The sequence below is a fragment of the Bidens hawaiensis genome, unplaced genomic scaffold, assembly GCF_021521415.1.
Source record: "Bidens hawaiensis isolate Kalapana, Puna unplaced genomic scaffold, B.hawaiensis_p1.1 tig00000369_1, whole genome shotgun sequence".
Taxonomy (NCBI): domain Eukaryota; kingdom Viridiplantae; phylum Streptophyta; class Magnoliopsida; order Asterales; family Asteraceae; genus Bidens; species Bidens hawaiensis.
Window position 1 is genome coordinate 954,968 of NW_027491028.1, and position 27,976 is coordinate 982,943.

Consider the following 27,976-nt stretch of genomic DNA (forward strand, 5'->3'; position numbering starts at 1 on the left):
ATCCAAGGGCCTAGATCTATTCTTATTCTTCTCACAAAAATATTTTTTTTACATTAACCTTACCTTATATATATATATATATATATATATGGGAGATTTCAATTAAGAACCCCTTTGAGTTTTAAGAACTCAGTGTAACGATTTTTTTTTTTGAATTTTTTTACACATGCGTAATATATGAAAGTTACATACACGTAAAAAAGTTACAGAATTTTTTACGCACCGAGTCGACTTTTTACACATATGTAACGGACGTAAAAGTTAGTGTAACCACTTACATATTTATTCTCTCTCATACTTTGACTTTTTTTACCAGATTTAATCTCAACCATATATTCCAATCCATTTAATTAAATGTATGACCGAGAATTGAGTTATTCTTAAAACTTAACATGTTTATCAAAATATCCCTCCCCGTGTGTATATATATATATATATATATCATTTCTACATAACTAACGCCATCATTTTCTTCGCATAATAATCTTAATAATCAATCAGAGAGAGGTCAGGATCTTTTGAGGTAATTCTCTTCTCTTATTTTTTCAATCTCTAATGCAATTCGCATCTGTTACGTAATTTAATCTGACCTAGGGTTTGTGTTTTTGTTTTGCAGGATTTGAATTGAGCGATGGCATCGAAGCGGATCTTGAAGGAGCTCAAGGATCTTCAGAAGGATCCTCCTACCTCTTGCAGCGCCGGTATTCTTTCTCTATCCATCTTGTAGATCCCGTTTTTGATGCTTTTTATCGATCGTTCTATTCGAGCTCTTCTCGTGTTTTGAATTATGTTTGTATGGCTGGAATTAGGCTTTGATTTGTTGTTTGATCTGGATAAAATTTGAATTTGTTGGTAACTATGTGGAAATTGTGAGGAATAGGGTTAGCTCTTTCATTTTTTTCCAAAATTGTTTGATTTTGTGTGTTTTAGGCTAATTAATTTGTGATTTGTTTAAACCTAATTTGTTGATATATGGTGTAGATCAATAATCAATTATAACTTTTCCAATAACATATTGTTGAATCAGCAAACGTATATTGTTGAATCATCTTCTTACATTTGCATCTTAACATGAATGAATTTGTTGTTGGACTGAGGCTAAAGTCCGACTCGATTACTAGCTAGGTAACGAGGGTGATTAGGGGTAAAATTGGAAATCACTAACGAATTGTGTTAGGAGGTCTAGCTTTTATCAAATTGCAAGTTTAGATATGATAGAGTTTGTGTGTAATAAGGAGTTTGAGCCTACTAGGATTGGTTAGGTAATTTGATCACATGCAATCAAGTTTTATTGACTAATAATATTTGGATGTTAATCCAATTTGCTTGTTTTGTTCTTGATTAACCGATTCATTGTATGATTTATCTCATATCTTGTTCTGTGTGGTGCGACAATCATATCTTAATTTTAGGCCCGGTGGCAGAAGATATGTTTCACTGGCAAGCAACAATCATGGGTCCTCCCGATAGTCCTTATTCCGGTGGTGTCTTTCTAGTTACCATCCATTTCCCTCCAGATTACCCTTTCAAGCCACCTAAGGTAACCATTAGCTTCTATGCATACTCATGGTATTCAATGCTCAAGTGTATATGTTAACAAATGTTAAATATGCTAAAATTGCAAAAGAAGTTATATGCATTTGTTGTCAACCTGTTTAGGTAGCTTTCAGGACGAAAGTTTTCCACCCGAATATCAACAGCAATGGCAGTATATGTCTTGATATTCTAAAAGAACAATGGAGCCCAGCTCTTACTATCTCAAAGGTTTGTCTTTACTACTTTAGTTTAGTTACAGTTAGATATCATTAGATCATTATTGTAATGACAGATTTCATTATATGACTTGACATAAAATTATGGTAATTAGGTGTTGCTGTCGATATGCTCCCTGTTGACTGACCCAAACCCAGATGACCCATTGGTGCCAGAGATCGCGCACATGTACAAAACGGACCGGAACAAGTATGAGACGACTGCGCGAAGCTGGACTCAGAAGTATGCCATGGGCTAGTTGTGCTGCGTAACCCCAAAGGAGAGATTGAGATTTGGGGAAGGGTTCCTTTTCGTTGTGGTTTCTGGTTCTGTTATTGTTATAAAATGTGTGGAAATGAATTGAATTGAATTGAATTGAATTGTAAGATAGGGTTAGAAAAGGAACATGCCTTTCTTCAATACTCTTGTGATTTCATTACCTTTGGGAATATATCATGTCTTCTTTATGATATGCTCGTGGGTCTGGGTCGGTTCGACCCATTTGTTCGTTTGTAGGACAACCTTTTCTACACAATCACATGCAACTTTAATTTCATTACAAGCAGCTTGATAGTAGGACTTTGTACGCCATCACATGTGCTTGACTTTGTGTGCTGTAGATTCTTTAAGATGTACTTCAACCTTTTAAAAGTAAATGACGGCAATGATACAATTGGTAAGTGACCGAGTCGTTTGAAATCGAAACCAACCACAATCAGACATCAAGAAAACAGTAAAAAAGAATTACTTTTTAAAATGTGTAAGGGATATTCTCTCATATTAAAAAGTTCAGCAAAAAAGAGCAAACAATCAGAGTTTCACTTAAGAATATTGAAGCAATCTTTTTATTGTTCTTAAATGAGTTGGCCTTACTTTCATTGATACCAACTTAAAGCCAGGTGATAAGGGGCTTTATTTTGTGCGTCTCATGTCAATTGTCATGTATCCCCGTTTGTTTGTCCCATGGTCACACAAATATGGCAATAACACTTTTTGGAGCATGGACCTGTTTTGAGGACAGTAAATAACCTATTTTTTTTTTCAGAAGGCAAAGTTCTATGAACAACAGACCCATCTCTAGCAATACAATTTATGCCGACCCGTCTGTTGTGATTAGCTGGGTGTGTTTTTCATAAACAAATTACAAGTCGTCCTTTAGAACGTGTCCAGCCCAAGAGTCTTAAATATCGTGACACATCACCTCATCGTGTTACATCTTAAGTCTAATCAAATGAATGCCCGGGGGCAACTTGTGATAGTCTTATGGTTTTAAAAAATGGGTATATTTTGTTTCTTGTAGGCAGAAATTTACGAGACAATCTATCTGACGGAATTGCATGCACTAAAGTCGTGACATTCAATAAATCGGAGTTTCATTTTATTGGTCTTGTTTTTCAGAATTCTTGATGATTCCTTTTTAATATCAAAGATATTTAATATGTCGGTATTTAAGCGTGTCGAACCAATTTTAGATATTAACAGAACTTATATTATCAGTAATATGATTTATTTATTGGTTTTGCATTTTAATATATTGGGGTCATACCTTTTAATATCCTAGATATTAATATATTTCGGATTTAGACATGTTGAACCAAGCTTAACTATAAGTATGTTCTTGTATTATTAGTCATTGAGTTATTATAAAATAAAGTCCTGAAGAAACACTAAGTGAACCCACAGGCAGATTATAGATAATCTGGGGGTTAAGTAATGTTTCCCACGAATGAGGTCCAGCAGAGAAGGTTGTTCTTCAGGGGACCTGCAAAACAGACACCGTAAGCTCGTCACTGAGAAGGGGGGGGGGGTTCCTCCTTGTGACCACCCTCCGGCGTGAGAATCAGACTAGATTGCTCTGAATATAAGTGTATATTAAGAGATTGCTAGATAAGATTGAGATAACAGATGATGTCCTTACCATTCCAAGGTGTTGGAGTATTTATAGCCGAAGGTAGGTTTCCAAGCAGGTACTGCCGGCTGAATAGTATTCCTGTTCTACCAACAGTGGACTATGCACAGGCCATGCTGGTTGGTGGATAGGTTACGGCCAACAGTAATAAGGTCGGCTGTATACTGTTCCTTTACTGCCGGCTACGCACTGTTCCACCAACTGTAGGCTGCGCACGTTCCATCGTAAGGGTTGGTGAGTAGGCAGCGGCTAATAGTGAAACAGTACTAGAGGGTGCTCCTCCTCGTATTGTTGTTGGTGAGCTGTCACCCTGTGATTAGTTCATGGGCTGCTCTGGTCAAACTGTCTATTCCGCCCATACCTTAGTAGGTATAGTACGAAAGACCTTCCAGAAGCATACGGACTGGCTCATTTAGGCGGGAGTGTTCCCGCCTTGCTCATTCCTTCATGTGACTACTGAAGTAACGAATACCTTGTGCGTGTAGCCTTGCTGTTAGTGCGGGTAGCCTTCTCTGATGGCTTCTATCCGCAGCTGCGGGAACAGGCGGGGTACTTCACCATTGGGAGGCTTTCCCTGCGGGTACAGCTGGCGTACTGCGCGTAAGGTTCTTTGAGCATGGTGGGTCCTGCTGGAGCAGTTGGTCATTGCGCAGACGTCCCTGTTCACGGTTAGTCTTGCGGGTCCAACTGGGCTCTGCTGGGACCTACCTCTTCAAGTCCCCACAGTCCAATGTTCTTCTCATGAATTATTAATAAGTGAGGTGAACTTTTGGACTTAGCAAGGGGTTTTGAAAAGGGTTTAGTTTTTAGGTTTTCCGTGGCGATTCTTCCCGCGGTTCTCCTGATGTCACGCAGAAATTCCCGACTTTTCTGCTTGATCTTTGGGTATGAAGCGGGTAGGTTTGTAACCTCCTCGCACGTCAGGAGCGTTGAGTCCCATTTGTGTGGATTCTCCATGGGGTCTTGGTAGTTTTCAACATAGTGATCAATTATGCTAAAACCACCAATTCCATCTTGGAGTTTCAAACAATATAGTTCTCGACGTTCCCGTCATGCGGGGATGTTATTCCCGTTTCCGCAAGCATTGCCCAGAAGATCCTTCTTGGTTTGAATTCCCTGCAGAGTGCTAAGTATGTGAAGGGTTTTGCCTTGACACTGTACCCGCACTTGTCTTACGGTTACTTTATTTCCAAGGTATTCCTGGCGTCAATTCCCTGCGGGTGCTAAGTATGTGAAGGGTTTTGCCTTGACACTGTACCCGCATCCGTCTGATGGTTACTTGGTTGCCAAGTTATTCTTGGCTTCAATTCCCTGCGGGTGCTAGGTATGTGAAGGGTTTTGCCTTAACACTGTACCCGCATCCGTCTTACGGTTACTTGGTTGCCAAGGTAAGGGGTATTTTCCCGCTCACTTTTGAATCTTTTTGAATTTTGAATTTTGAAATTCGAAGAGTTGGTGGAAAGATAGGAACAGTCCAAACATCTGAAACGTCGTGCGACGGTTTCTTCTGACTGTGTCAGGACGTGCAGGAAGTTATGGTGACGTGACAGTACATGGTCATTCCAGACGCTTTTTCAGGTGCGTGGGCGCGATTTTTTGGGCGCGTGGCCGCGAAATTAATGGTATGCGTCCTGTCAACAGCTGTTGCCAGCTTGCTTTTTGCCACGTGTCGTGGTTTCATTGCACCTTCGTTTTCTCTCTCTTCCGCATTAATTTCATCGCATTAATTGCGATTAGTATATAAAGGGGGAAAGGGTTATTTGTAATCCACACTTTCATCCTTCTCTTCTTCTTCTTAGCGATTTCCGGCAAATACTCACCTTTTCAGGCAAGCATTTTCCCGAAATCGTTTTCTTCTTTCTGCAAGATGTCTTCACGTGATCTCGAGTCTGCAGCCGATGACAAGAGTACTGCTGGCGAGTGCCAGTGTGCTCTGCCCGGCGATCTGTACCGGTATGTTGTCAGGAAGTTCATGCTCGATCCTCTCGAGCCTGAGTTTCCTGAACCCCATCAGACTGTGTACGATGCCCCCAGAGGCAAGATCGGGGTTTATGCAGCATTCTTTGTCTATGGGAATCTTAGGTTCCCATTGACAAAGTTTGTTTACCGTGTCCTTGAGAGGCACGGTGTTCATCTGACCGAGCTGCACCCCATGGCGATCGCCAAGATTCGCCACTTCGAGTGGGTGTGCCGGATTTTGGGCATCGAGCCCCATGTTGACCGCCTGATGACCTTCTACACTTGGAGGTGCATCCAGGGGTGGTATACCCTGACAACCCGTATTAAGGGTTTAAAGATTTGCGCGACCGAGCGCAGTCTTCGCGCGTGGAAGCGGGAGTTCTTCTTTATCTCCGCTCGCGCCATTCCCCTTGCCATGAAGTTTAAGAATGGGCAAGCTCTCCCAAGCCTTCACGCCTCCAACTACCAGGAGGCGGAATGGTTTTCGAGGATATCTCGGATCCAATCTCCGGTTTACCGGTTTGCGGAGTCCGGGATGGTCATGTTGGGGATGAGCCGGGTCTGGAAGGCGACGGACGCGCAGAAGGTTCCGATCGTCCTCGAATACGGTTCGAACTCTGTTCCTTACGGTATGCTTTCTTTCCTTTTGTTGATTTTAAATTTCTTCTAACTTTTTCCCTGTTTATTTCAGAGGGGAACGACCTGAAGTCGCTCCTTAACCCGCGGGAGGCTGACGGTCCCGTACGGATGGGTACTCGCGCTCTTGACGAGAACGAGTTGCCCATCCTCGAACAAACTGCGGATCGGTTCGTGGAGGTCTATCCGCTAGGCCATGAGATCCTTAGCGCCAGGCGGCCAGGTAAGGCCCTCTTCAACCCTCGACCCCTCAATGTTGAAACCTCTGCTGGAATTCCTCTAATCGTCTGTTCTGATGAGGAATCCGCAGATGGTCCTCCGTTGGTGCGGAAGAAGAAGGCTGCCGGCGGGAAGGGAAAGGAGAAGGTGGCCTCCACTGCCGATCCGGTGCCTCTGTCTGACTCGGAGACTGAGAGCGAGGAGGTGGCGGGGAATCCCGGTGGTGATAAGACCACGGCTCCGGAGGTTGCGACTGTCACCTCCGGAGAGCCGAAGAAGACGACGGTGACCGGCGCAAAGAGGCCGGCTCCATCGGGTTCATCCCCGCCCGTTCGTACTTTCAGGCTCAAGAAAACCCGTAAGTACAACTTCCTTCAGCTTTTATCTTCATAGCTTTATCCTTTTTAACACTTTTCTTCTTTACGCAGGCGTGGATGTTGACGCATTCCAGGGTGGAGCGCAGAGGAGTACCTCTCCGCCGATGACGGTAGGCTTGGTCAGCCTACCTGAGGCGTCGACCCAGGCGCCTGCGCCTGCTCCCGCTGGTTCAGTTGCTCACTCCTTTGAGCCGACTGTTCCAGCCGAGATGACGTCACCGCCGGCCGTGAGTGCGATTTTTACAGCATCCTTCACCGAGCCGGCGGTTACTATTGCTGCGGATTCTGCGGCAGCGACTGCGGCGGCTGCTACCATGCCCCCGCCACCGGCAACGATGGCCGGTCCATCAGGTACGCATGGGGGTTCTCTCCAATCTTTGCCACCTTCCCATCTGCCTGACCTTTTGGATGGGTTTCCTTTGGGTTCAGGTGATGGGTTCGGCGGCTATCGGCCTGTTATAGACCCTACAGGTGCGTAGGGTTCCTTTAGCCCTTTTTCACTTATATATTTTTTATCATCTTTTCCTAACTGCTTTTTGTTTTCTGCAGTGTCAGATTCCAATGAAGTGTATGTTCCGCGATGGAACATACGCCGAGGAACAACCCTTCGTACCCCTGTGGAGTGCGTGGAATGGGCTCGTCACGCTGCTCCCAGTGGTGCGTTGGGGGAAGCCATGGCTAGCTACCAGGAGGGTAGGCTAAGCAATGAGCTTCGGGTTCTCCTCGCCCGGATGCAGCCGCGCGTCGAGCTGCTTTGTCGTGAAAACGACAAGTTAAAAGCAGCTCGCGCTAAAGAAGTAGCTCAGGCGCGGGCTATCCGGGAGGAGAACCAAAAACTCTCCGCAGCGGCTGCGGAGAAGGAGAAGGCCTTCAAGGCCCTTGAGGTTGAAGTTCAGGCTCGACTCGAGGCCCGTTCCAAGGCTGCCCAAGCTGTTAATGAACAGCTTCGGCTGGCTAAGGAAAGTGCGAGGAACGCAACCGAGAGGGCCACCAAGGCTGAAGCTGTTGCTGAGCCTCTACGCGTGGAGAATGAAGAGCTTAAAGCAAAATTAGAGGCTCTCCAGCAGGCTCATGATGCCTTGGCAATGGAGGATGCTAAGAAGCTTCAAGAAATCCTGGACCAGAGGGGGGTGCTTGACCATACCGAGCGTAAGCTAAAGGGCGTCGAAGAGGCTGCGGCTAAAGAGGTGTTGCTTGCCAACCTCAACAAGAGTGAAGCCGAACGCGCCCGTAACGAAGCTCAAGCTGCCCTCCAAGAAGCTCTGGCTGCCAAGGAATGGCTTCTTCGAGAAGCGTTGTCTCATGTATGTTTTCATGTCTTTACGCTTTTCTTTGTAAATAGAAAAGGTTTCACTTGTATATTTTCTTTTGTAGGTTGTGCATCGGGTCTTCTCAGAGACATCTTACGACGATGCTATGAGCGCAGCCCTCAACGCTTCTCACGAGGATGGGGAAAAGGCCGGCTTTCTGCTTGGTCTAGGGTTCGTTGAGAAAGGCATCCCGCCTTCCAACTTCCCTTTATTCGATGTAGATACCGAAGCTGTATACGACCAAGCAGTAAATCAATACGCCGCCTTCCCGCATCCAGTGGTGGAGAAGGTGAATGAAGTTGCTGCTGCTGATGACGGGCTAGCTATCCTCAGAGCTTTCCTTGAACTGCCACGCTCTACTGATGGGGCTGGTCCAAGTGGAAGTGGCCCTGAAGCCTGATCCTGAAGATCCCTTCCCGCTGCTGGGATAGATATAGTTGTATAGATTTACTTTCTTGTAGGCGGGTAGTTACCCGGCCATTATTGTAACGAATATTTATGAAATATAAATCTTTTGTGCGGGTAAGACCGTTTCTTTTATTGGATTCCTTGCTTTATAAACGTTATATGACTTGCATATTTTAGTTTAAATTAGCAATTTTCCAAGTGTTTAGAATAAGTTAACCTTTAAACGTGGTAGATAGGTGTGAAGTTTTGCTTCCTCTTCCGTGATTGTGCGGGTAGGACCGTCACTTGCACGTAGTAGGATGACTAAACTTTACCATCTGACCTGCGTGTAGGTTTTCCTCATCTTTTGAGGATAAGTTAACCTTTGAACGTGGTAGATAATAGGTGTGAAGTTTTGCTTCCTCTTTCGTGATTGTGCGGGTATGACCGTCACTTGCACTTAGTAGGATGGCTAAACTTTACCCATATCTGACCTGCGTGTAGGTTTTCCTCATCTTTTGAGGATAAGTTAACCTTTGAACGTGGTAGATAATAGGTGTGAAGTTTTGCTTCCTCTTTCGTGATTGTGCGGGTATGACCGTCACTTGCACTTAGTAGGATGGCTAAACTTTACCCATATCTGACCTGCGTGTAGGTTTTCCTTATCCTTTTTAGGATAACCTTTGAACGTGGTAGATAATAGGTGTGAAGTTTTGCTTCCTCTTTCGTGATTGTGCGGGTATGACCGTCACTTACACTTAGTAGGATGGCTAAACTTTACCCATATCTGACCTGCGTGTAGGTTTTCCTTATCCTTTTTAGGATAACCTTTGAACGTGGTAGATGATAGGTTGAAGTTTTACTTCCTTGTTCATGATTGTGCGGGTAGGACCGTCACTTGCACTTACAAGGATGGCTAAACTTTACTTACATCTGACCTGCGTGTAGGTTTTCCTTATTTTTTAACGTTGTGTTTATGCGGGTTTTGCCGCCTTCCACACGTAACGACTTACTTCTTCCCCATTCATGCGGTGAATACCGGCACCAGTGTGGGAAGTTTGTAAGTATAAAGGTAAAGTTAACACATTATGAAAGGAGAATCATTTCCATTAGAAGTGGCTCTAGGCCTTTACAAGTTTTGGAATTGATCTACATATAACATTTGCGTAATTGAGCTCCAATCCATGTTCTTGGGATGGGAGTGCCATCGAGCCTTTCGAGCCGGTATGCGCCCTTTCCCAGGACTTCTTTGATAATGTATGGCCCTTCCCAGACCGGGGCCAGCTTTCCTGGGCGTTCTTGGTTCGAAGCCTCGTTGTTACGCAGTATGTAGTCTCCTATTTTGAAGTTGCAGAGTTTTACCCGCGTGTTGTAGTACTTTTGCATTTGTCGCTTGTAGTTTTCTTCACGCACTGCGGCTAAGTCTCTGCGTTCCTCGGTTAGCATAAGATCCAACCGTCTTTCCGCATCATTGTCTTCTGGCTGAATCAAGACCCTTGGTGAGGGTAAACCAATCTCGACCGGGACCATGGCTTCAGTGCCATAAGTGAGGCTGAACGGGGTTTCTCCCGTACTGGCTTTCTTCAGCGTTCTGTTTGCCCAAAGGACGTGCGGAAGCTCGTCCACCCAGCCGGATCTGTGTTCCAAGAGTCTTTTCTTGATGCCTTCGACGATGCTCTTGTTTGCTCTTTCCACCTCACCATTACCTTGCGGGTGTGCCACTGAGGTAAAGGTGTGGGTGATTTGAAGTTCTTTCAGCCACTTTTGTAGCTTCTTATCAGCAAAGTTGGTGCCGTTATCGCTCACCAAATTCTGTGGAAGTCCAAAACGACAAATAATAAATTCCCAAATAAATTTTTTGATATGTTTTGCGGTTGTTTGGGCTAGAGGTTTTGCTTCTATCCACTTGGTGAAGTAGTCGATGGCTACCACAAGGAACTGAACATTTCCTGCTGCTGTAGGAAATGGGCCTGTCACATCGATGGCCCACTTCTGAAATGGCCATGAAGAAGTGACTGGAACAAGTTCATTCTTCGGGCGGTGCGTGTTGGGTGCGTAAAGCTGGCAAGACCTGCATTTTCTGATGTATGCCAGTGCATCCGTATGCATCCCCGGCCAAAAGTATCCCGCGTTGTTTAGCTTGGCTACAACAGCGCGGGGACCTGCGTGTACTCCACAGATGCCTTCGTGTACTTCCCTTAGGAGGTAGTCAGCATCTTGGTTGTCCACGCGTCTTAAGAGTGGGCCAAGAAAGTTACGTCTGTAAAGGATGTCATCGATGAGTTGATAATTCAGTGCTTTACAGCGTAGTTTTCTTGCCTGTGTTTTGGACTCCGGTAGTGTACCTGCCGCAAGGTATTTTATTATTGGTGTCATCCACGTTTCCGTGCTGGTTTGGATGACACAAATTTCCTTATGCGGGACCAATGGTGTCTCGAGGAGTTCAATGCGGATATCCTTTCCTAAGTGGGTAAAGGCTAATGATGCAAGCTTGCTTAACGCATCCGCAAATTTGTTTTCACTTCGCTTGACGTGTATGACTTTGCAGTCATTGAAATCGCGCATAAGGGATTTTGCTTGTGCGAGGTACAGGGCCATTGTGTCGTTCCCGGCCGTGTACGTCCCGTTGATTTGATTGGGTACTAACATGGAATCCACGTGGGCTTCCAAGTTTTTCACTCCCATCTTACGCGCAATTCTCAGCCCAGCCAGGAATGCCTCATACTCGGCTTCGTTATTCGTACTTGGAAAATCCAGTCGAATAGCGTAAGTGTATTCTTGGCCCGCTGGGTTGGTTAGCTTTAGCCCTGCGCCTGAACCCTCGTTATTGGCTGCCCCGTCAGTGTAGAGTCGCCAGACGTCATTGATGTCTTGTGCTGGAGAGGGTTGAGCCTCTTCCTGGCACTCTTTTTCCCGTGATGCAGGCACTTCTGTAATAAAGTCGGCCAGAACCTGGCCTTTTATGGCTGGTCTTGGCTTATACTTTATCGCGTATTCTCCCAACTCAATTGCCCATTTGGCTAGGCGTCCCGATAACTCGGGTTTGCCTAGAACGTTTGCAAGTTTGAAGTTGGAGAGAATGGTGATTGGGTGACCCTGGAAATATCGTCTTAACCTGCGTGAAGCGTGTATAAGTGCTAAGACTAATTTTTCGAGGGTAGAGTACCGGGTTTCTACGTCTGTTAGGATACGGCTGACATAATAGATTGGCATCTGGATGCCTTTTCGCTCTACTAGCAGGACTGCCCCGGTTGCTCTATCAGTTGCGAAAAGGTGTAGGATTAACTCCTCTTCCGCTTCTGGTGCTGTGAGTGTTGGGAGTTCGATCAAGCGTGACCGAATCTCCTGAAAAGCTGCTTCCGCTTCTGGTGTCCAGCGGAAGTGCGTTTTCTTCAAACAGTTTCTCAACGTTGACACGAAGGGAAACGACTTATCCGCGTGGTTTGCCAAAAAGCGATTAAGTGCCACTAGTCGTCCATTCAGTGTCTGAGCCTGTTTGATGGTAGTAGGTGATTCCATTTTGATAATGGCTTCGACCTTTTCAGGGTTCGCTCTGAAGCCATCTTTAGTGACGATGACCCCCAAGAACTTCCCTTCTTCCATTCCAAAGGCACACTTGCTCGGGTTGAGCTTCATGTTTATCTTCCTGAGCGTGTTGAAAGTTTCTTCGATGTCTTTCAACATCGCTTCTGGGTCAGGGCTTTTGATGACCAAGTCATCCATGTAGACTTCCAAGTTCCTCCCAATTTGGGAATGAAACTCTTTGTCCATCAGGCGTTGGTATGTGGACCCGGCATTCTTAAGTCCGAATGGCATCATTTGATAACAAAATGTGCCATCGGGCGTCCGAAAAGCGGTTTTGTCCTGATCATCAACGGCCATGTGGATTTGATGGTACCCCTTATACGCGTCCAGGAAGCATTTAAGGCGGAATGGTGCCAACGAATCCACCTTAAGATCAATTTCAGGTAACGGATAACAATCTTTGGGGCATGCTTTGTTCAAATCTTTGAAATCTATGCACATGCGCCATTGTTTGTCATTCTTCGGTACCATAACGGGATTTGCAACCCAAGTTTGATATCTACTAACGCGTAAGATGCCTGCGTCAAGAAGTTCCTTGACTTGGGTTCTACACGCGTTAGTTTTTTCTGGCCCCATTACTCTGCGCTTTTGTACGATCGGTGTGACAGCCGGATCGCATTTGAGCTTATGCTCTGCCTTACTCCGGGGTACACCAGTCATGTCAGCTGGTGTCCACGCGAAGATGTCGGCGTTCCTTTGTAATAAGCGCTTAAGTAAGGTGCGTGTGGGATCAACAATTGTTGGGCCAATGGTTACGGCCTGGTCAGGGTATTTGCCATTGAAGGCCCATCTTTCTGGTTCGGTGATGGTTGGTTTAGCCATCTTTGGTTTGGGTTTAGATGAGACAGATGCGATGCATACCTGGGGAATGCCGGTGATCATCGCTACACCCTTAGCTGTTGGCCATCCCATCATGCCGTGGACTGAGGATACCACGGCGTTGAATCTTGCCATCCCGTCTCTCCTAAAGAGAATGTCGTACGTGTGGTGTGGCTTCCTCATCACGACAAAGTCCACATCTTCTGTGCGGGAGTGTTTTCCATCTGTAAGAGTGACGGGGAAAGATAGGATACCCAGGGAGGTGCTTGTGCTGCCATCAAACCCTTCCATCGTTTCCAGGCGCTCATTGTCTTCGTCATCTAGCTTGTCGAAGAACTGCCTGTACATCACCGTTGACGAGGCGCCGTTGTCAGCGAGAGTGCGGGAGGTGATGTAGTGCCCCAGCTGGCTTTTGATGACGATAGGGCCTTCTTTGCTGGGTCCTCCTGGCACTCGCGGGAAGCGCACCTCAGCTTCTTTCCACGCGCATGGTTCTGGCGTTCGCCTTTTTCTTCCTTTGATGTTGCCATGAACCATGTTGATGCTGATGTCAACGGGCTTTCGTCCGTTGCCCCGGTACCGGTTGTCGTTCAGTCCTCCCTTCTTGATTGATGCCACCAGGTGTGCCAATCTTCCATCCTTGACGAATGCTTCAACAATGTCTTTCAAGGATGTACACTCTTCCGTACCATGACCTTTTGTCCCGTGGAAGTCACAGGATTTGCTCTGATCCGCATTAGGTCGGTGCCGGATCACTGGAGCTTTTGGCCACGGTAGCTTTTCAGTGGCAAATATCTCCGTGACGCTTTTGGTGAGTGGCGTCCACCGGTGTTTTTGGCTTGAAGGGTGTGTATGATTTCTTCCGCCAACAAGAGGGTGAGAGCTGGATGAGGTGTCAAAGTTTACCCTTGACTGCCAGATACCTAGCTTCCTCTTTTTGTTCTGCCGGGCGATCCGGACATTGTTCTCTCTTGTCCTCTGCGTGTAGAGGTGTGTACTCTGGGGGAGGTCCCTTCCCAGTTGCTTCTCCGTCTCGGCAAAGCGCTTGGCCGCCGTCATGATGGCATCCCATGTTGATGGCATGCCATCCTTACCCGTCAATGTGCGGATAAGCTCCGGGTATTCGGCGCCTTGGATGAAAGCGGCGCGAACAAGATCTTCACTTACGTTGCCGAGACTTAGCTTTTTGGAGTTGAAGCGGGTGATGAAGTCTAATAAAGATTCATCCTCCTCTCTAACGCAGTTGAGGATTGTCCACTGCTCCTCGGTGTATTTCCTCTGTTGGCTGAAGTGCTGGCTGAACTTGTTCTGAAAGTCCGCCCAGTCATATATGTGGTGGACCGGTAAACGATCGAACCATGCCCTAGCCGCTCCAACCAGAGTCATCTGGAACATATAACACCACGTGGGTTCCGTCCAGTTACTGACGGTTGCCCCCGCAATGAATCTGTTCAAGTGGTCGTCTGGGTCGGATAGACCGTCATAAGTGCCAATGTTAGACATTTGTTTGGCACTTCTCGGGGCGATTGCTTCCGCAATGTCCCTTGCAAACTTTGACTTCCCTGCATTTGTAGCAGTTGGCCTAAAGGTTTTTGAGAAGTCACGCGGGTTTCTCTCCGCATTTGTTGGTTTAAAAGCTTCCCCAAAATTCCTTTTTGGCTGGGAGTCCGTTTCCTTACGCTTCCCTTTCGCCTTATGGCGAGGGTTTGCGTCGGTGTCGGATTCCTCTCTCTCCTCGTCTGAGTACTCGCACTCGCTGTTCATATTGAGCTGTTGGCGAGTACTGCCGAATTCGTCAGCCTGTTGAACTGAACGCAAGCGTTCATCCAATTCAGCTTGGAATTCTCTTTGACGTGCTTCGGCCCACGCCTTCACTTGATCTAGTGTTTGGCGAGGGGCCCTCGGTCGTTTTTCCAACTGGGCATCAGTGAACCCCAGTGGAATATTTACTGCACTTGCCCCGGCTTGGGTAGTCGGGGTAGTGTTCGTAAGATTTGTATAACCGCCGGTGTTCCCCCCAGTTGCTGGGGTTGTGGTTACCGGGGTTTTTTGGTCGGTTACTGGCCTTTGGACCGGAGTAACGTTAACCATTTCTTCAGAAATTTTGAAAAAACTAAAATAGTTCTAGCTTTTATGCACGGATGGCGCCAATGAAGAAACACTAAGTGAATCCACAGGCAGATTATAGATAATCTGGGGGTTAAGTAATGTTTCCCACGAATGAGGTCCAGCAGAGAAGGTTGTTCTTCAGGGGACCTGCAAAACAGACACCGTAAGCTCGTCACTGAGAAGGGGGGGGGGGGTTCCTCCTTGTGACCACCCTCCGGCGTGAGAATCAGACTAGATTGCTCTGAATATAAGTGTATATTAAGAGATTGCTAGATAAGATTGAGATAACAGATGATGTCCTTACCATTCCAAGGTGTTGGAGTATTTATAGCCGAAGGTAGGTTTCCAAGCAGCTACTGCCGGCTGAATAGTATTCCTGTTCTACCAACAGTGGACTATGCACAGGCCATGCTGGTTGGTGGATAGGTTACGGCCAACAGTAATAAGGTCGGCTGTATACTGTTCCTTTACTGCCGGCTACGCACTGTTCCACCAACTGTAGGCTGCGCACGTTCCATCGTAAGGGTTGGTGAGTAGGCAGCGGCTAATAGTGAAACAGTACTAGAGGGTGCTCCTCCTCGTATTGTTGTCGGTGAGCTGTCACCCTGTGATTAGTTCATGGGCTGCTCTGGTCAAACTGTCTATTCCGCCCATACCTTAGTAGGTATAGTACGAAAGACCTTCCAGAAGCATACGGACTGGCTCATTTAGGCGGGAGTGTTCCCGCCTTGCTCATTCCTTCATGTGACTACTGAAGTAACGAATACCTTGTGCGTGTAGCCTTGCTGTTAGTGCGGGTAGCCTTCTCTGATGGCTTGTATCCGCAGCTGCGGGAACAGGCGGGGTACTTCACCATTGGGAGGCTTTCCCTGCGGGTACAGCTGGCGTACTGCGCGTAAGGTTCTTTGAGCATGGTGGGTCCTGCTGGAGCAGTTGGTCATTGCGCAGACGTCCCTGTTCACGGTTAGTCTTGCGGGTCCAACTGGGCTCTGCTGAGACCTACCTCTTCAAGTCCTTTGTTATTTAAAATTTGATTTACAAAACTTTAGAATAGTCATATTTAGTTTCCTACCAGTCTTTCATACTTGCCAAAATATTGTGTGTTAGTTTATAAAATTTCATTTGACCAAACTCTTTATTCGCATATTTCATTTTCTTTTACCAAAATAGATTTTTGTTATGTTAAAAGTTTTAGATTAACAACACAATCACAAACATGAAAATAAACACACATGAAAAGCCAAGTCTAAAATAATGTTTTATGCGTCAAACAAAACAACCATAAAGTCTATGGAACAAATACCAAAAACTTTTTAAGTACTAACTTTGTGCATGAACTCCCACCAGCTTCAACATCCATTTATGTTATATATATTAATATAATTTAGTATTTTAATAACATAAACTTAAATTTAGTTGTAAGAATATATATAAAATATAAGTCACATAAGTAACATATGCATCCAAAAAGTTGTATGCTCGGGTGAAACTTCTACACTTTAGAAAGAGGTTTTAATAGATAGAAATAATGAATCACTTTTACATAGCGTTGTCATAGCATGTTAGACATGACACGATAATACACAACACGAAAAGACACAATAACTAATCGTGTTATTTTTTCGAAACACGAACACGAAACTGTTTAGTAATAGGCTAACTTGTTAAGACCTGTTAAGGGACATGTTTAAACATACAATGTATAAAACATGTGTAAGAACAAAAATTTTTAAAACAAGCATAAAAGTCTTAAACAATACATTATCCATAACATATTTGAAATAAAAAACAACAATCCTTAACATATATGAAACAAAAAACCACAAATTCATAATATACTTGAAACAAACAATCATAGAGGCAAATCATAACATCCATTGAAAATATAGTAGCAGGTTCTAACAAACATGAGTGAAATGCCGTATATAAGTAAGTCTTTAGGTGTAGGACTTTAGGAGTGTATATTTATTATTTTTTAAAGTTAAAAATCTACACAGGTTACTAACACGTTAACATGTCTTTAAATGTCTTAAACATGTCAACATGTTTAAGACACGAAACCTATTAAGCGTAAACCCAAACTTGTTAAAATCCGTATCGTGTGATGTCGTGTTCAACAATTCAACATATATGCCTTTTGGCACGATTACATAGAACTAGAAACCACCATCGGAAAGTATGGACAAATAGCTAGAGCAGAAATTGCTGTAGCGAAACCGATTGAAAGTATCAGTTAATCTATAACTATCGTAGTTTGCTATTTTTTTAGATTGAATAACGCACACACTTTCAAACCTAACTTTTAAAATCTACTTCAATGACTCAATGTTCACCATATGACTAGAACCCTCAATCAATTATAGCATTACCGTCATTTCCCATATCTCTAAATCTAAAATTACACTAAAAACACTATACATTTTTTTTCTCCTTTTCAATATTTTAAATTCATTTATCATTACATTTTCTCTCTTTTTCACTAACAACCACTTTCTTTCTTTCATATTTTTATTTTTTTAAGAGAAACAAATATACATTATAGGGTAATAGGGAACTATTAAATTATAAAAAAAATCACTATATTTTCTCCCATCTATTCACATCACCCTAAATCATTTCATACATTATAAAAACCTCTCTCATAAAAATGAGAGATATGATGTGAATGTCTCACCCCTTGTTATTGTCAAACTACTAACATTTTTAGTGTGACATGTTTATAAAATATCAATTACTCAAATGTAGGGATGCAATTTTTTTTTCTGAATACCCGTATTCGTAACAATTCCTGTGCCTGTACCCATACCCGTTATTTGGTACGGTCCTGGATACCCAGAATTGGTTATTTTAGGTACAGGTACTTTCGGGTATGTATTATGGGTACCCGGCACATGTTTGGAATATGTCAGGGTTTTATTGGGATTTCCAAAACTCATAACTATAACCATGTTTTTATTGCATAAAAACATTTTGTTTTAAACATTTTGATAAAAACTTTTTTGTGAAATTTGTATGTTTTAGTATTCATTACTTGATTATGAATGGATTTTATATTATGACTGATATGTTTCATTTTTATTAGATTTGGTATTATGTTTTTACTGTAGCATTACAGTTTGTGGTATTACGGTTTTGTTATCATATATAATTGATTGTCAGTACCTGTAACGCCGCGTCTTTTACCCTCTTTAATTTAAGCTCAATACACTAACTTAGAAAGTAAGGGACCATAATTGCCAATCCTGAAAATCTTCTCCCATCGCGGTACGCGACAGGATAACATTCAACCCATCGCGTAGCGCGATGGCCTTGGTGAGTCACTGGACACGTCCAACGACGTGTCAACACGTGGCACGATGTGCCGGGCCACGTGTCACCACCGCATAAGGCGGCGTAATATTGCGGCGCTGCGGTACGCGACGGGTCCCAAGGAACCCATCGCGTACCGCGATGGGGTCCAAAATCGCCTATAAAAGAGGGGTGACGGGCATGAGCTCCATTCATCCCAAACACACCTCCATTTTCATACACTTAACCTCGAAAGGCGTGCCCCGTTGCCGTAACAAGCCGACATGCTGTTTTCTCGTATTTCGTGCAAGAAACGAAGTTATAATCAAGTAGCAATCACTTAAGCGAGTAGATCAAGATCCTGCCTTTTTCTTATTATCAATCTAAGCATCCGAATTAAGGTAGGAGTTATGTTTAAGTTATTTGAATTATATCTTAGACTATCAATCGAGACTATAGCCTTTAACCTTGATCGTATTTTACAAATCATTCACAATCATGTTTTCATAAACATTATTTCATGATGAAGTAATGTTAAACGAAAGATATATTTTGACGGGCATGTAGTAACTGGAAGGGGGATATCATTAGTAGTAAGTTTCTTGCCTAAGGAAAAGTAATTCGTATAAATCCCAAACAACCGAGGGACCCGTTTACTTACCTGGAGAAACTTACCAACATGATAGAACCTATTAGGCCAAAGCATGTTATATCAAACGTCACATAAAACAAGTATTTTCATTCACAATCAAAGATAAACGATTTCAAGGTTAAGCTTACAGTCATAGCTTAACATCATTCAAAACATTCATACGAACCTATTTATGTATAGGTTGTAACATCCTACTTTCGGTTTTATAATAAAAATAAATTTTGTTATTTCATAGTGGGTCGTTATCGGTTTAGATAAATAGAATACGAGTTGGGCTAGTGTTGGGTAAATGAATATGGGTTATGGACTTGGGTTAGGAAAGAAAGAAGGAAAGACCATGGGCTTAAGCCCATGATCCATAAATATATAAACCCTTAATATCCATTTAATCCTCATTCACACATATTCCATACACCACCCAAAACACACACTTAAGATTTCTCTCTAGTTCTTCCTTATCTCTAGCCTAAATCAAGAAGTAAACCGAGCACCGACCAAAGGTAATGATAGTTTAATATTGTACGAGCCTAAAACGTTAGTTATAGTCGCGTAACGACGAGCCGACACCGTTAAACCGTTTAAATCACAAGATCCGGGTGGAATCGGGTAAAAACCAGACCTAAGATGAGTTTAGGGATCACCCTAGCTCAAATCTGGATCAAACGGGACGAAAAACGATGAAAACGGTGGAAGAACGAGTGAGATCTCGTTTTTCCGGCAAAAACGCGGTTTTCCGGCGATGACGGCGCCGGAAAAGATAAAGGTGTCAGGGAATGTTCCCTGACCTAACCCTAGTTCGCTAAGGAAACTTAGAGAACTAGAGGGTGATTCTTTAGCTAGTTCGCTAAGGAAACTTAGAGAACTAGAGGGTGATTCGTTAGCTAGTTCGCTAAGGAAACTTAGAGAACTAGAGGGTGATTCTTTAGCTAGTTCGCTAAGAAAACTTAGAGAACTAGAGAGTGATTCGTTAGCTAGTTCGCTAAGGAAACTTAGAGAACTAGAGGGTGATTCTTTAGATAGTTCGCTAAGGAAACTTAGAGAACTAGAGGGTGATTCGTTAGCTAGTTCGCTAAGGAAACTTAGAGAACTAGAGGGTGATTCTTTAGCTAGTTCGCTAAGGAAACTTAGAGAACTAGAGGGTGATTCGTTAGCTAGTTCGCTAAGGAAACTTAGAGAACTAGAGGGTGATTCTTTAGCTGATTCGCATAAGGAAGCCTAACGAACTAGGCTTGATTCTTTATCCGATTCGTTAAGGAAAAGGGTAACGAATTACCCTTGATTCTTTAAGACCATCCGTTAACAAAGATAACGAATTAGAAGGTCTAATTCGCTAAGACCAAAGTAACGAACTAGAAGTTTAGCGTAATGACAGAATGGTCCTTGTACTTAGAAAGGAATGAGATAATTACATAGTAGCCCTTGGACTTTGATAATTTATGAAAGATGCCCTTAAAGGATTAACGAGTAACGATTAACTAACCGGGTTATGATTCAATAAAGTAAAATCGGCTTAGACATGTAAGACTAATTAAGTAACAATGAGATGACTAGAGCGGTACTTAATACGAGTAATTGTTATACAGTTAGTCGCGCCCAACTGAAGAAAGGAATAACAATTAACGGTGAACGTAACCGACTTCAGGTGAGTTCTAGCCCCATTTATGTGTTATGTTTTCGGGGCTGTGTGCATACTCAATATGTTTGTTAATACGCTTATCCTAAGAGATAAGCGTATACCTTATGTGAATAATGTGAAATGTATGAATGATTGCTTGATGGTACGTGAACGATCTTCGGATATTGCACGTACTGTCAGGTTGTAACGCTATGTATAAGGAAAGTATGATATGTATGCTTATGTGTATGAACGTGATAAAGTTAATGAAAGAAGGAAATGATGGTTGTATGGTTGTATGGTTACGAAAAGGGTACCGAGCCCTAATAATACTCGAAGTATGATGTATGGTTGTATGGTAACGAAGAGAGAATCGAACCCTACTAATATTCGAGAACTAGGGAACCGAACCCTACTAATATTCGAGGAAAGAGGGTACCGAGCCCTAATAATACTCGAGGAAGGAGGGTACCGAGCCCTAATAATACTCGAGGAATGAGGGTACCGAGCCCTAATAATACTCGAGGAAGGAGGGTACCGAGCCCTAATAATACTCGAGGAATGTAGGGCGTAATGCTCTTTATAACGTAAGATATGAAAGCAAGTTAGTAAAGTATGAAAGTATGAATGAAAGAATATAAGTTTGTGTGTATTGTATAATGTATGATTAACTAGAACTCACTCAGCGTAGCTGACTTTTAGTATGCACGCAGGTGAGTAGGATGGGGCAGCTCGCTTGAGGGGACACGTGGCGTTGAATAAGAGACTGGCATCGGAAGGCTCAGGGCGTGTTATGTTTTAATTACTTAGTTTTCGAAAGACAAGTTGGTTGTTTAAGACAAGTTTTGAATTGTTATGAAATGTTTTATTAAAGTTTTTATATTCCACGAATGTTTTTAATTAACTCAGATATTAGAACTGCATTTATGAGTAAATCCAACACGAAAGTAGGGCTACCGGTAACGGGGCCTTACATATAGGTTAAATATCATTCACAATCAATCAATCAGTCAAGGTTTTCAACGCCGACGGTACAGGTGAATACGTTCAAACCTTTTCAATCAGTCAAAACATATTTATACTCAATGAGACGAACGGGTATTTGTTTTAACGAGTCAATCAAATGTCTACATGAGATCGAGTAATCTCTAAAACGTTATAATACAAAGTAGAGAATAATATCAACTCAGACCGAATACGCATGTGTCTGGATCCAAACATAACTGTTAAGCCCAACCAATCAGTCAATGGCCAGGTAGGTCGTAAGGGCTAAACGGTCATAACCAGTTCTCTGTTCAGGGCCGTGTGGCTCGGAGAATACCGTTGTGTGTGTAGGGCAGTGGTACATATACCGGAAGTAGTAATGCTTCCGCTGAGTTTGTCGAGAAAACTATGTTTGTATTGTAATGTCATTCAAAATGTTTTATCGAGTCATACGTGTTCACCAGCATATAGCTGACGTATTTTTCCAACCCATTGCAGGTAATTAAGCATAAGTAGCATTAACAAGGATTGGAGTCTTAATGAAGATAGAAACGCGTACAAGATGGCTCCGTTTTTGATAACTAATAATCCTGGTAATATGAACGTATATTTTGTAAACTAATACTCGGGTGTTAAATTCCCGAGTAAATTTTCAATGTAAATTAATATTCTATTCAAACCTAAAGTCTTCCGCTAAAATCAACCCAATACTCTGATATATTTACAAAACAAGTGCCAACTTGTGGTCACACGCCTAGGCCCTAAGTAGGGGTGTGACAGTACCGTATCGATATCGAATTATAAATATTAAGTTTTGTGGATATTTTTTTTAAAAAGGAATAAAGAGGTACCAAAGAGAGTACCGTACCTAAAGTACCCGTTGTACGGGTACGAGTACGAGTACGAACACGGTACCAATCCCATCCCTAACTCAATGTCCACCGTGTTAATGTCTTTGGGTGTAATATAATAATATGCCGTCAGCCAAGATGCACAAGCTAACGGGTTAACCGATTCCTAACCGGAAACCTAATCGGTCCACCTCTAACTGGTTTATTTATTATTGATCTTTGAAACTGGTTACAAATCGGTTAACCAAACCGGTTATTTGTTTTTTTAAAAACCAATTTTTTTATGTTATTTACCGGTTAACCGGTTCGGTTATACTGGGTAGGGGTTTCTTGCCTCAGAAAACCCAACCCTATTAACCGATCTAATATGTTATTTGACTGTTGAACAATAACCAGTTTTAAAAATAACCGGTTTTCAGCTAGCCGTTTTGTGCACCACTAAGGTTATGTTTGTTTTTGCTTAAAAGGCCTGCAATGGGCTTATGTCTGCGGGCGCGTAGACATAAGCCTCTGAAGACATTTTTTTTTGTTTTTTTTTAAATAAAAGACTTGAACATATGGTCTTTAAAAATAAGTCAATATCCAACTTTTTCAAACTTCTTCACGCCCTACCAACACCCACTATCCACAACCCCTGCTGACCACCAAAGTCCACCACCACCACCCACCATCGTCAACCACCAATCGTCCACCACCACCCACTACCACAATTTGTACATCACCACCAATTATTTTAGCAGTTTACATGCGTTAAAAGACAAACAATTTTCTTATTACAGACTACAAATGTGGTCCGCATACCGCAAATATTTACAAAACGCCTAAGGCAAGTACGAGTGGGTTTAACATTAAGGCTGAGGGGTGTGGGGCTTCAACGGGGGCGCTAGAGCCCCTCCGCTCGCGCCCCCAGGCGCTAACACCACACCACCGGGGCGCTAACGGGGGCGCTAACGGAAAAAAAAAAGAGAGGCGTGAGCTGGTTAGCGGCTGAAGAGAGAGAGAATCTTGCATTGGGTTTAGAAAAGAGCCGTTGGGCTCTTAAATATTAAAAAAAAAAATAAAAATTCCTATATAATTATACTCAATTTCACCCATTTTTATACCAAAACTTCAAACCTTCACCCAAAATCAATTCATCTTCTCAACTTTTTTTAAAAAAAATGGCTGGAAATTGTCGGCTTGTTTACTAATCTTTTCAACAGGAACAGCGGTCGTATGAGACCAAGTGGCAGTGATGATTTGGCGGTTTACAATTTCACGGTCGAAGAGTGCAAGCAGGAGTGTTTGCGGAGGTATGGGATGGTGAAGACGTGGGACGATTTAAAGTTGTGGGAGAGGTTGAAAAGGTGTTCCAAGTGGGTTGAGCTGGTGGCGCCGGACTTTGATGCGGAAGTAGGGCCGAAACGGACTAAAACTAGTTCGTCTGGAGCGTATAGCACTTCAACCGGGTCAGATTGCCGCGTTGGATTCGACCTAAACATTGCGGAGGAGGAAACGTCTTCACCGCCGAGGAGGCGGCCATTGGGAAGGGACGCCAAAGGGAAAAAACCGGCTGAGGGGGAAGCCGTAAACATCGCCAATCTTGTTGAATCCTTCAATAAATTCAACAAAACCATGGAGGTGGTCTCTTATGACAAAAAGGAAAAAAGTCGAATGAGAGATTTGGACTTTCTTACTAGAGACTTCAGTAACCTAAATCCGGTCGATCAAATGCTAATGGAAAAACAAAAGGAACGTATCCGAAAGAGGTTGATCGAGGAAGACCAAGCCGAAGAATAAGAAGAATGTTTTTTTTAGTACTTTTAATTCCACACCAGGGCCAGGGGCTCCAACGGGGGCTCCAACACCCCCCTTATCCAGTTTCTCTCTCTGTCACACGTCATAATATTATTGGTTGGAGCCTCCATTAAAGCCCCCCTCACCCCTCAGCATAATATAAGATTGGGGCGTGGGCTAAGTGTTTAGCTTTGGTGTTGAGCCCAGACCTGGAAGAGTATATATAGAAGCCATGCCATCATTTTCATCAGAATCCTAATAATAATCAATCAGAGAGAGAGAGAGAGAGGATCTTTGAGGTGATTCTGATTCATTGCGCACTTCTCTCTCTCTCTCTCTCTCTGAATCTCATCCTCTTTTCAATTTCTAATCTAATCTAATTACGCGTCATTTAATTTAATCTGAGTTAGGGTTTGTATTTGCAGGATTTGAATTGAGCGATGGCATCGAAGCGGATCTTGAAGGAGCTCAAGGATCTTCAGAAGGATCCTCCTACCTCTTGCAGCGCCGGTATTCTTTCTCTATCCATCTTGTAGATCCCGTTTTTGATGCTTTTTATCGATCGTTCTATTCGAGCTCTTCTCGTGTTTTGAATTAATTTGTTGATGATTATGTGGAAATTGTGAGGAATATGGTTTGCTTATGGTTATCGGCCTAGGTCAAGTCATTTGTAGTGTAGTTTGCTTATTTATTGATTTATGCTGTAGATCATATACAATTTGTGTGTTATCAAAGTTTTGCTCACACAATATGCCGTATTGTTAGATCGTTCATAAACCTTGTGGTTAACATCATGACCGTGAATGTCTTTATGGCGTTGTAACTTTATGTAATAACCACGGCACATGCTTCATAGATCTGTCTGTATGGGCCGTGGTTGTAAGAATTCTGTTAGGCGCCGATTGATCCTCGATTAATAGCTAGTCAGTACCTAACCGACTAGGCGCCGATTAATATTTATTTGGTCAAAATTGAAAATTTGGTATATATATGTATACATGAAAAATTACATGTAAATTGCAATCTGATTAATCGCTAGCTAGTTCCTACCCCACCAACCAATAGCGCCTAACAAGTTCGACAACACTGACCATGGACTCTTTGAATGATAAATCTGATTTTTCTTGTAGCATATCTCGTGATATGGGGGTTCATAAGTGAGTTTTGCTAAGTAATAAGGTCCACTTTTTGGTAGTTTATACGACGGTGAGTGTGAATTGAAATTGTTCACAAGTGATTTACGTCAAAGATAATGGTCAGAAACAACAAAAGACAGCACAACTAGTAACTTCAGATATGGTCAAAGGCACTATCACCAAATGTATTGCCATGTTAAAATATACCAACCAATTATTGAAAATACGTTGCAAAAAAAGATTGCATGCTATAACCAACAGAATTGAAACTTTAAATATGTTTGAAGCAAATTGACAATTACAAAAGTAGTGGCATGTTCATTGTTAAAATAACATTACCCTACGTTGCAATTGTTAAAAATGATCACTTTCTTGCTACCTTTAGCCACTGATCCCCTTGTTTGTAAATGGAGGAAGTATAATTTTACGGTTTAGAGGCTTCTATATTTCATTTACATTCCCGGGACAGGTAGGTATTGTATTAAAATCGATGGGGATCTAATAGCAATTTTACTACCAAAGAATTCCTACTTGGTCTCTTTTTCTGCTGTTATATTCATTTTTCTGCTATTATTTTCAATTGCAATCTAGATGTTTGTCCAAATTTCAAAGGTGTAGCGTCTTTTTGCCTTTGTGTGTATGTAAGAAAGAAAATGAAATTTAGCAATATAACGCCATTACCTATTTTCATTGTACTTTAGATTCTGTTACACTGTAGTCAATTCACCTCGTTTGTTACAATTTGCAAACTTATGTTGTTGAAGCATCTACTTGCATTTGCATATCGATATTACTGCATTTATCTCATATCTTGTTTTGCATGGTGTGTTCTCTGGTATTTTTAGATCCAAACATCACTATTATCACTAGGCCCGCTATAGCTATTTGTTTATCAATCTAAGAAATGTACTACATTTATTCTACTGTATGTGGGACATTCATAGTAAACATTAGGCTATGTTGCTATTCAGCCAATAAAATTTGAGTGGTCAATAGGTCGAAAGCCAATTTTTTTTAATTTAATTTAATTTAATTTCATTCATGGTTTACCGAAGTTTTGTTACTTTAATTTTAGGCCCAGTGGCAGAAGACATGTTTCACTGGCAAGCAACAATCATGGGTCCTCCTGATAGTCCTTATTCCGGTGGTGTCTTTCTAGTTACCATCCATTTCCCTCCAGATTACCCTTTCAAGCCACCTAAGGTAAACATTGACTTTTCTGCATACTCATCAGTCATCATATCCAATGCTCAATAATTTGAGCTTTTAACTTTATGCCAAGACAAGATAAGAGAGTGGAGATTGAGATGGTTCGGGCATGTGAAGAGAAGACAGTCGACGAATCCTGTTAGATCCGTAGAAAACATTACTATAGAGGGGGGAAGGGGGTAGAGGACGACCTAAATTGACTTGGGATGAGAGGATTAGGCATGATCTCATAGACCTAAACCTTTCCGAGGACATGGTTGAGGATATGAATCTTTGGAGAAGTAGAATTAAAGTTAAAGATTTTTAGGAATAAATGAATACCTTAGGGCTTATACTTAACTTATTTAGGACACATACCATAATGGTATTCCCCCCGCATGTATTATTATTATTATTACTATTAGTATTATTAGTTTTGATATAACTGTTGAACTTGATCCCCTTTGTTCTGCTTCATACATATTATTATTATTATTATTATTATTATTATTATTATTATTAGCTCTTTACATAGCTATTGAACTTTGATTTCCTTTCTTTTGCTCCATACATATGTACTTAGAGCCGAGGGTCTCTCTGGAAGCCACCTCTTTATCCCTTTGGATAGAGGTACGGTGTGCCTACATCCCACCCTCCCCAGACCCTACTTATAGCTTTGCTGTCGGTGGGACTTTACTGGGTATGATTGATTGATTGATTGATTGATTGAACTTTATGCCAAGTTTTTCCTCCAGTTATTATTCATATTTTGTTCCCATCTGCTGCTTAACATGCATTTATGGTCAACTTATTTAGGTAGCTTTCAGGACAAAAGTTTTCCACCCGAATATCAACAGCAACGGCAGCATTTGTCTTGATATTCTTAAAGAACAATGGAGCCCGGCTCTTACTATCTCCAAGGTTCCTCTTTTCTTTAAAAATAGATTGTTATTGTAGTAGTATATTTCATTATTGAACTTAAATGTAAATTTATGGATGTTAGGTGTTGCTGTCGATATGCTCCCTGTTAACTGACCCGAACCCAGATGACCCGTTGGTGCCGGAGATTGCGCACATGTACAAAACGGACCGGAACAAGTATGAGACTACTGCGCGAAGCTGGACTCAGAAGTATGCCATGGGCTAGTTATGCTGTTTGACCCCCAAAGGTATGATAGGGATATGAGGAAGGGCTCCTTTTCTTTGTGGTTTTCTGTTGTCTTAAAATGTGGAATTGTATTGAATGAAAAGTGTTGTCTAATTGTAAGATAGAGTTGAAGGAAATATGCCCTCTCCTTTAATACTCTTTATGGTTTCATTTTCTTTGGGGATATATTGTGACTTCTTTAAAATATGAATCTGGTCATTTTCTGTTACAGTTGTGTATTTCTTGTGTTTTGACGTTGTATTGTGGGTCCAAATAG

At 42.5% G+C, this 27,976-nt stretch overlaps 2 protein-coding genes across 3 annotated transcripts; both read left to right on the forward strand.

Annotated features, from left to right (window-relative positions):
- The first annotated feature begins 426 nt into the window (after positions 1–426).
- LOC143624147 (SUMO-conjugating enzyme UBC9-like) lies at positions 427–2,217 on the forward strand. The gene is made up of 5 exons (XM_077094876.1): positions 427–523; positions 617–701; positions 1,413–1,540; positions 1,660–1,764; positions 1,868–2,217. The coding sequence occupies exons 2-5, from the start codon at positions 632–634 to the stop codon at positions 2,009–2,011; spliced, it is 447 nt and encodes a 148-aa protein (XP_076950991.1). The 5' UTR covers positions 427–523; positions 617–631; the 3' UTR covers positions 2,012–2,217.
- LOC143624158 (SUMO-conjugating enzyme UBC9-like) lies at positions 502–27,928 on the forward strand. Of its 2 annotated transcripts, none has more exons than XM_077094893.1 (5): positions 502–523; positions 24,654–24,738; positions 26,440–26,567; positions 27,369–27,473; positions 27,556–27,928. In XM_077094893.1, the coding sequence occupies exons 2-5, from the start codon at positions 24,669–24,671 to the stop codon at positions 27,697–27,699; spliced, it is 447 nt and encodes a 148-aa protein (XP_076951008.1). In that variant the 5' UTR covers positions 502–523; positions 24,654–24,668; the 3' UTR covers positions 27,700–27,928. The 2 variants fall into 2 exon arrangements, with proteins under 2 accessions (XP_076951008.1, XP_076951001.1); XM_077094886.1 differs by lacking the exon at positions 502–523 and adding an exon at positions 24,460–24,527.
- Positions 27,929–27,976: the final 48 nt, after the last annotated feature.

Excerpts from the sequence above, each read along its gene's own strand:
- LOC143624147 (XM_077094876.1), top strand. The coding sequence starts at position 632 with ATGGCATCGAAGCGGATCTTGAAGGAGCTCAAGGATCTTCAGAAGGAT. Across the intron at positions 702-1,412 it reads TCCTACCTCTTGCAGCGCCG|GCCCGGTGGCAGAAGATATG; the intron begins GTATTCTTTCTC and ends TCTTAATTTTAG. Across the intron at positions 1,765-1,867 it reads CAGCTCTTACTATCTCAAAG|GTGTTGCTGTCGATATGCTC; the intron begins GTTTGTCTTTAC and ends TATGGTAATTAG.
- LOC143624158 (XM_077094893.1), top strand. The coding sequence starts at position 24,669 with ATGGCATCGAAGCGGATCTTGAAGGAGCTCAAGGATCTTCAGAAGGAT. Across the intron at positions 24,739-26,439 it reads TCCTACCTCTTGCAGCGCCG|GCCCAGTGGCAGAAGACATG; the intron begins GTATTCTTTCTC and ends CTTTAATTTTAG. Across the intron at positions 27,474-27,555 it reads CGGCTCTTACTATCTCCAAG|GTGTTGCTGTCGATATGCTC; the intron begins GTTCCTCTTTTC and ends TATGGATGTTAG.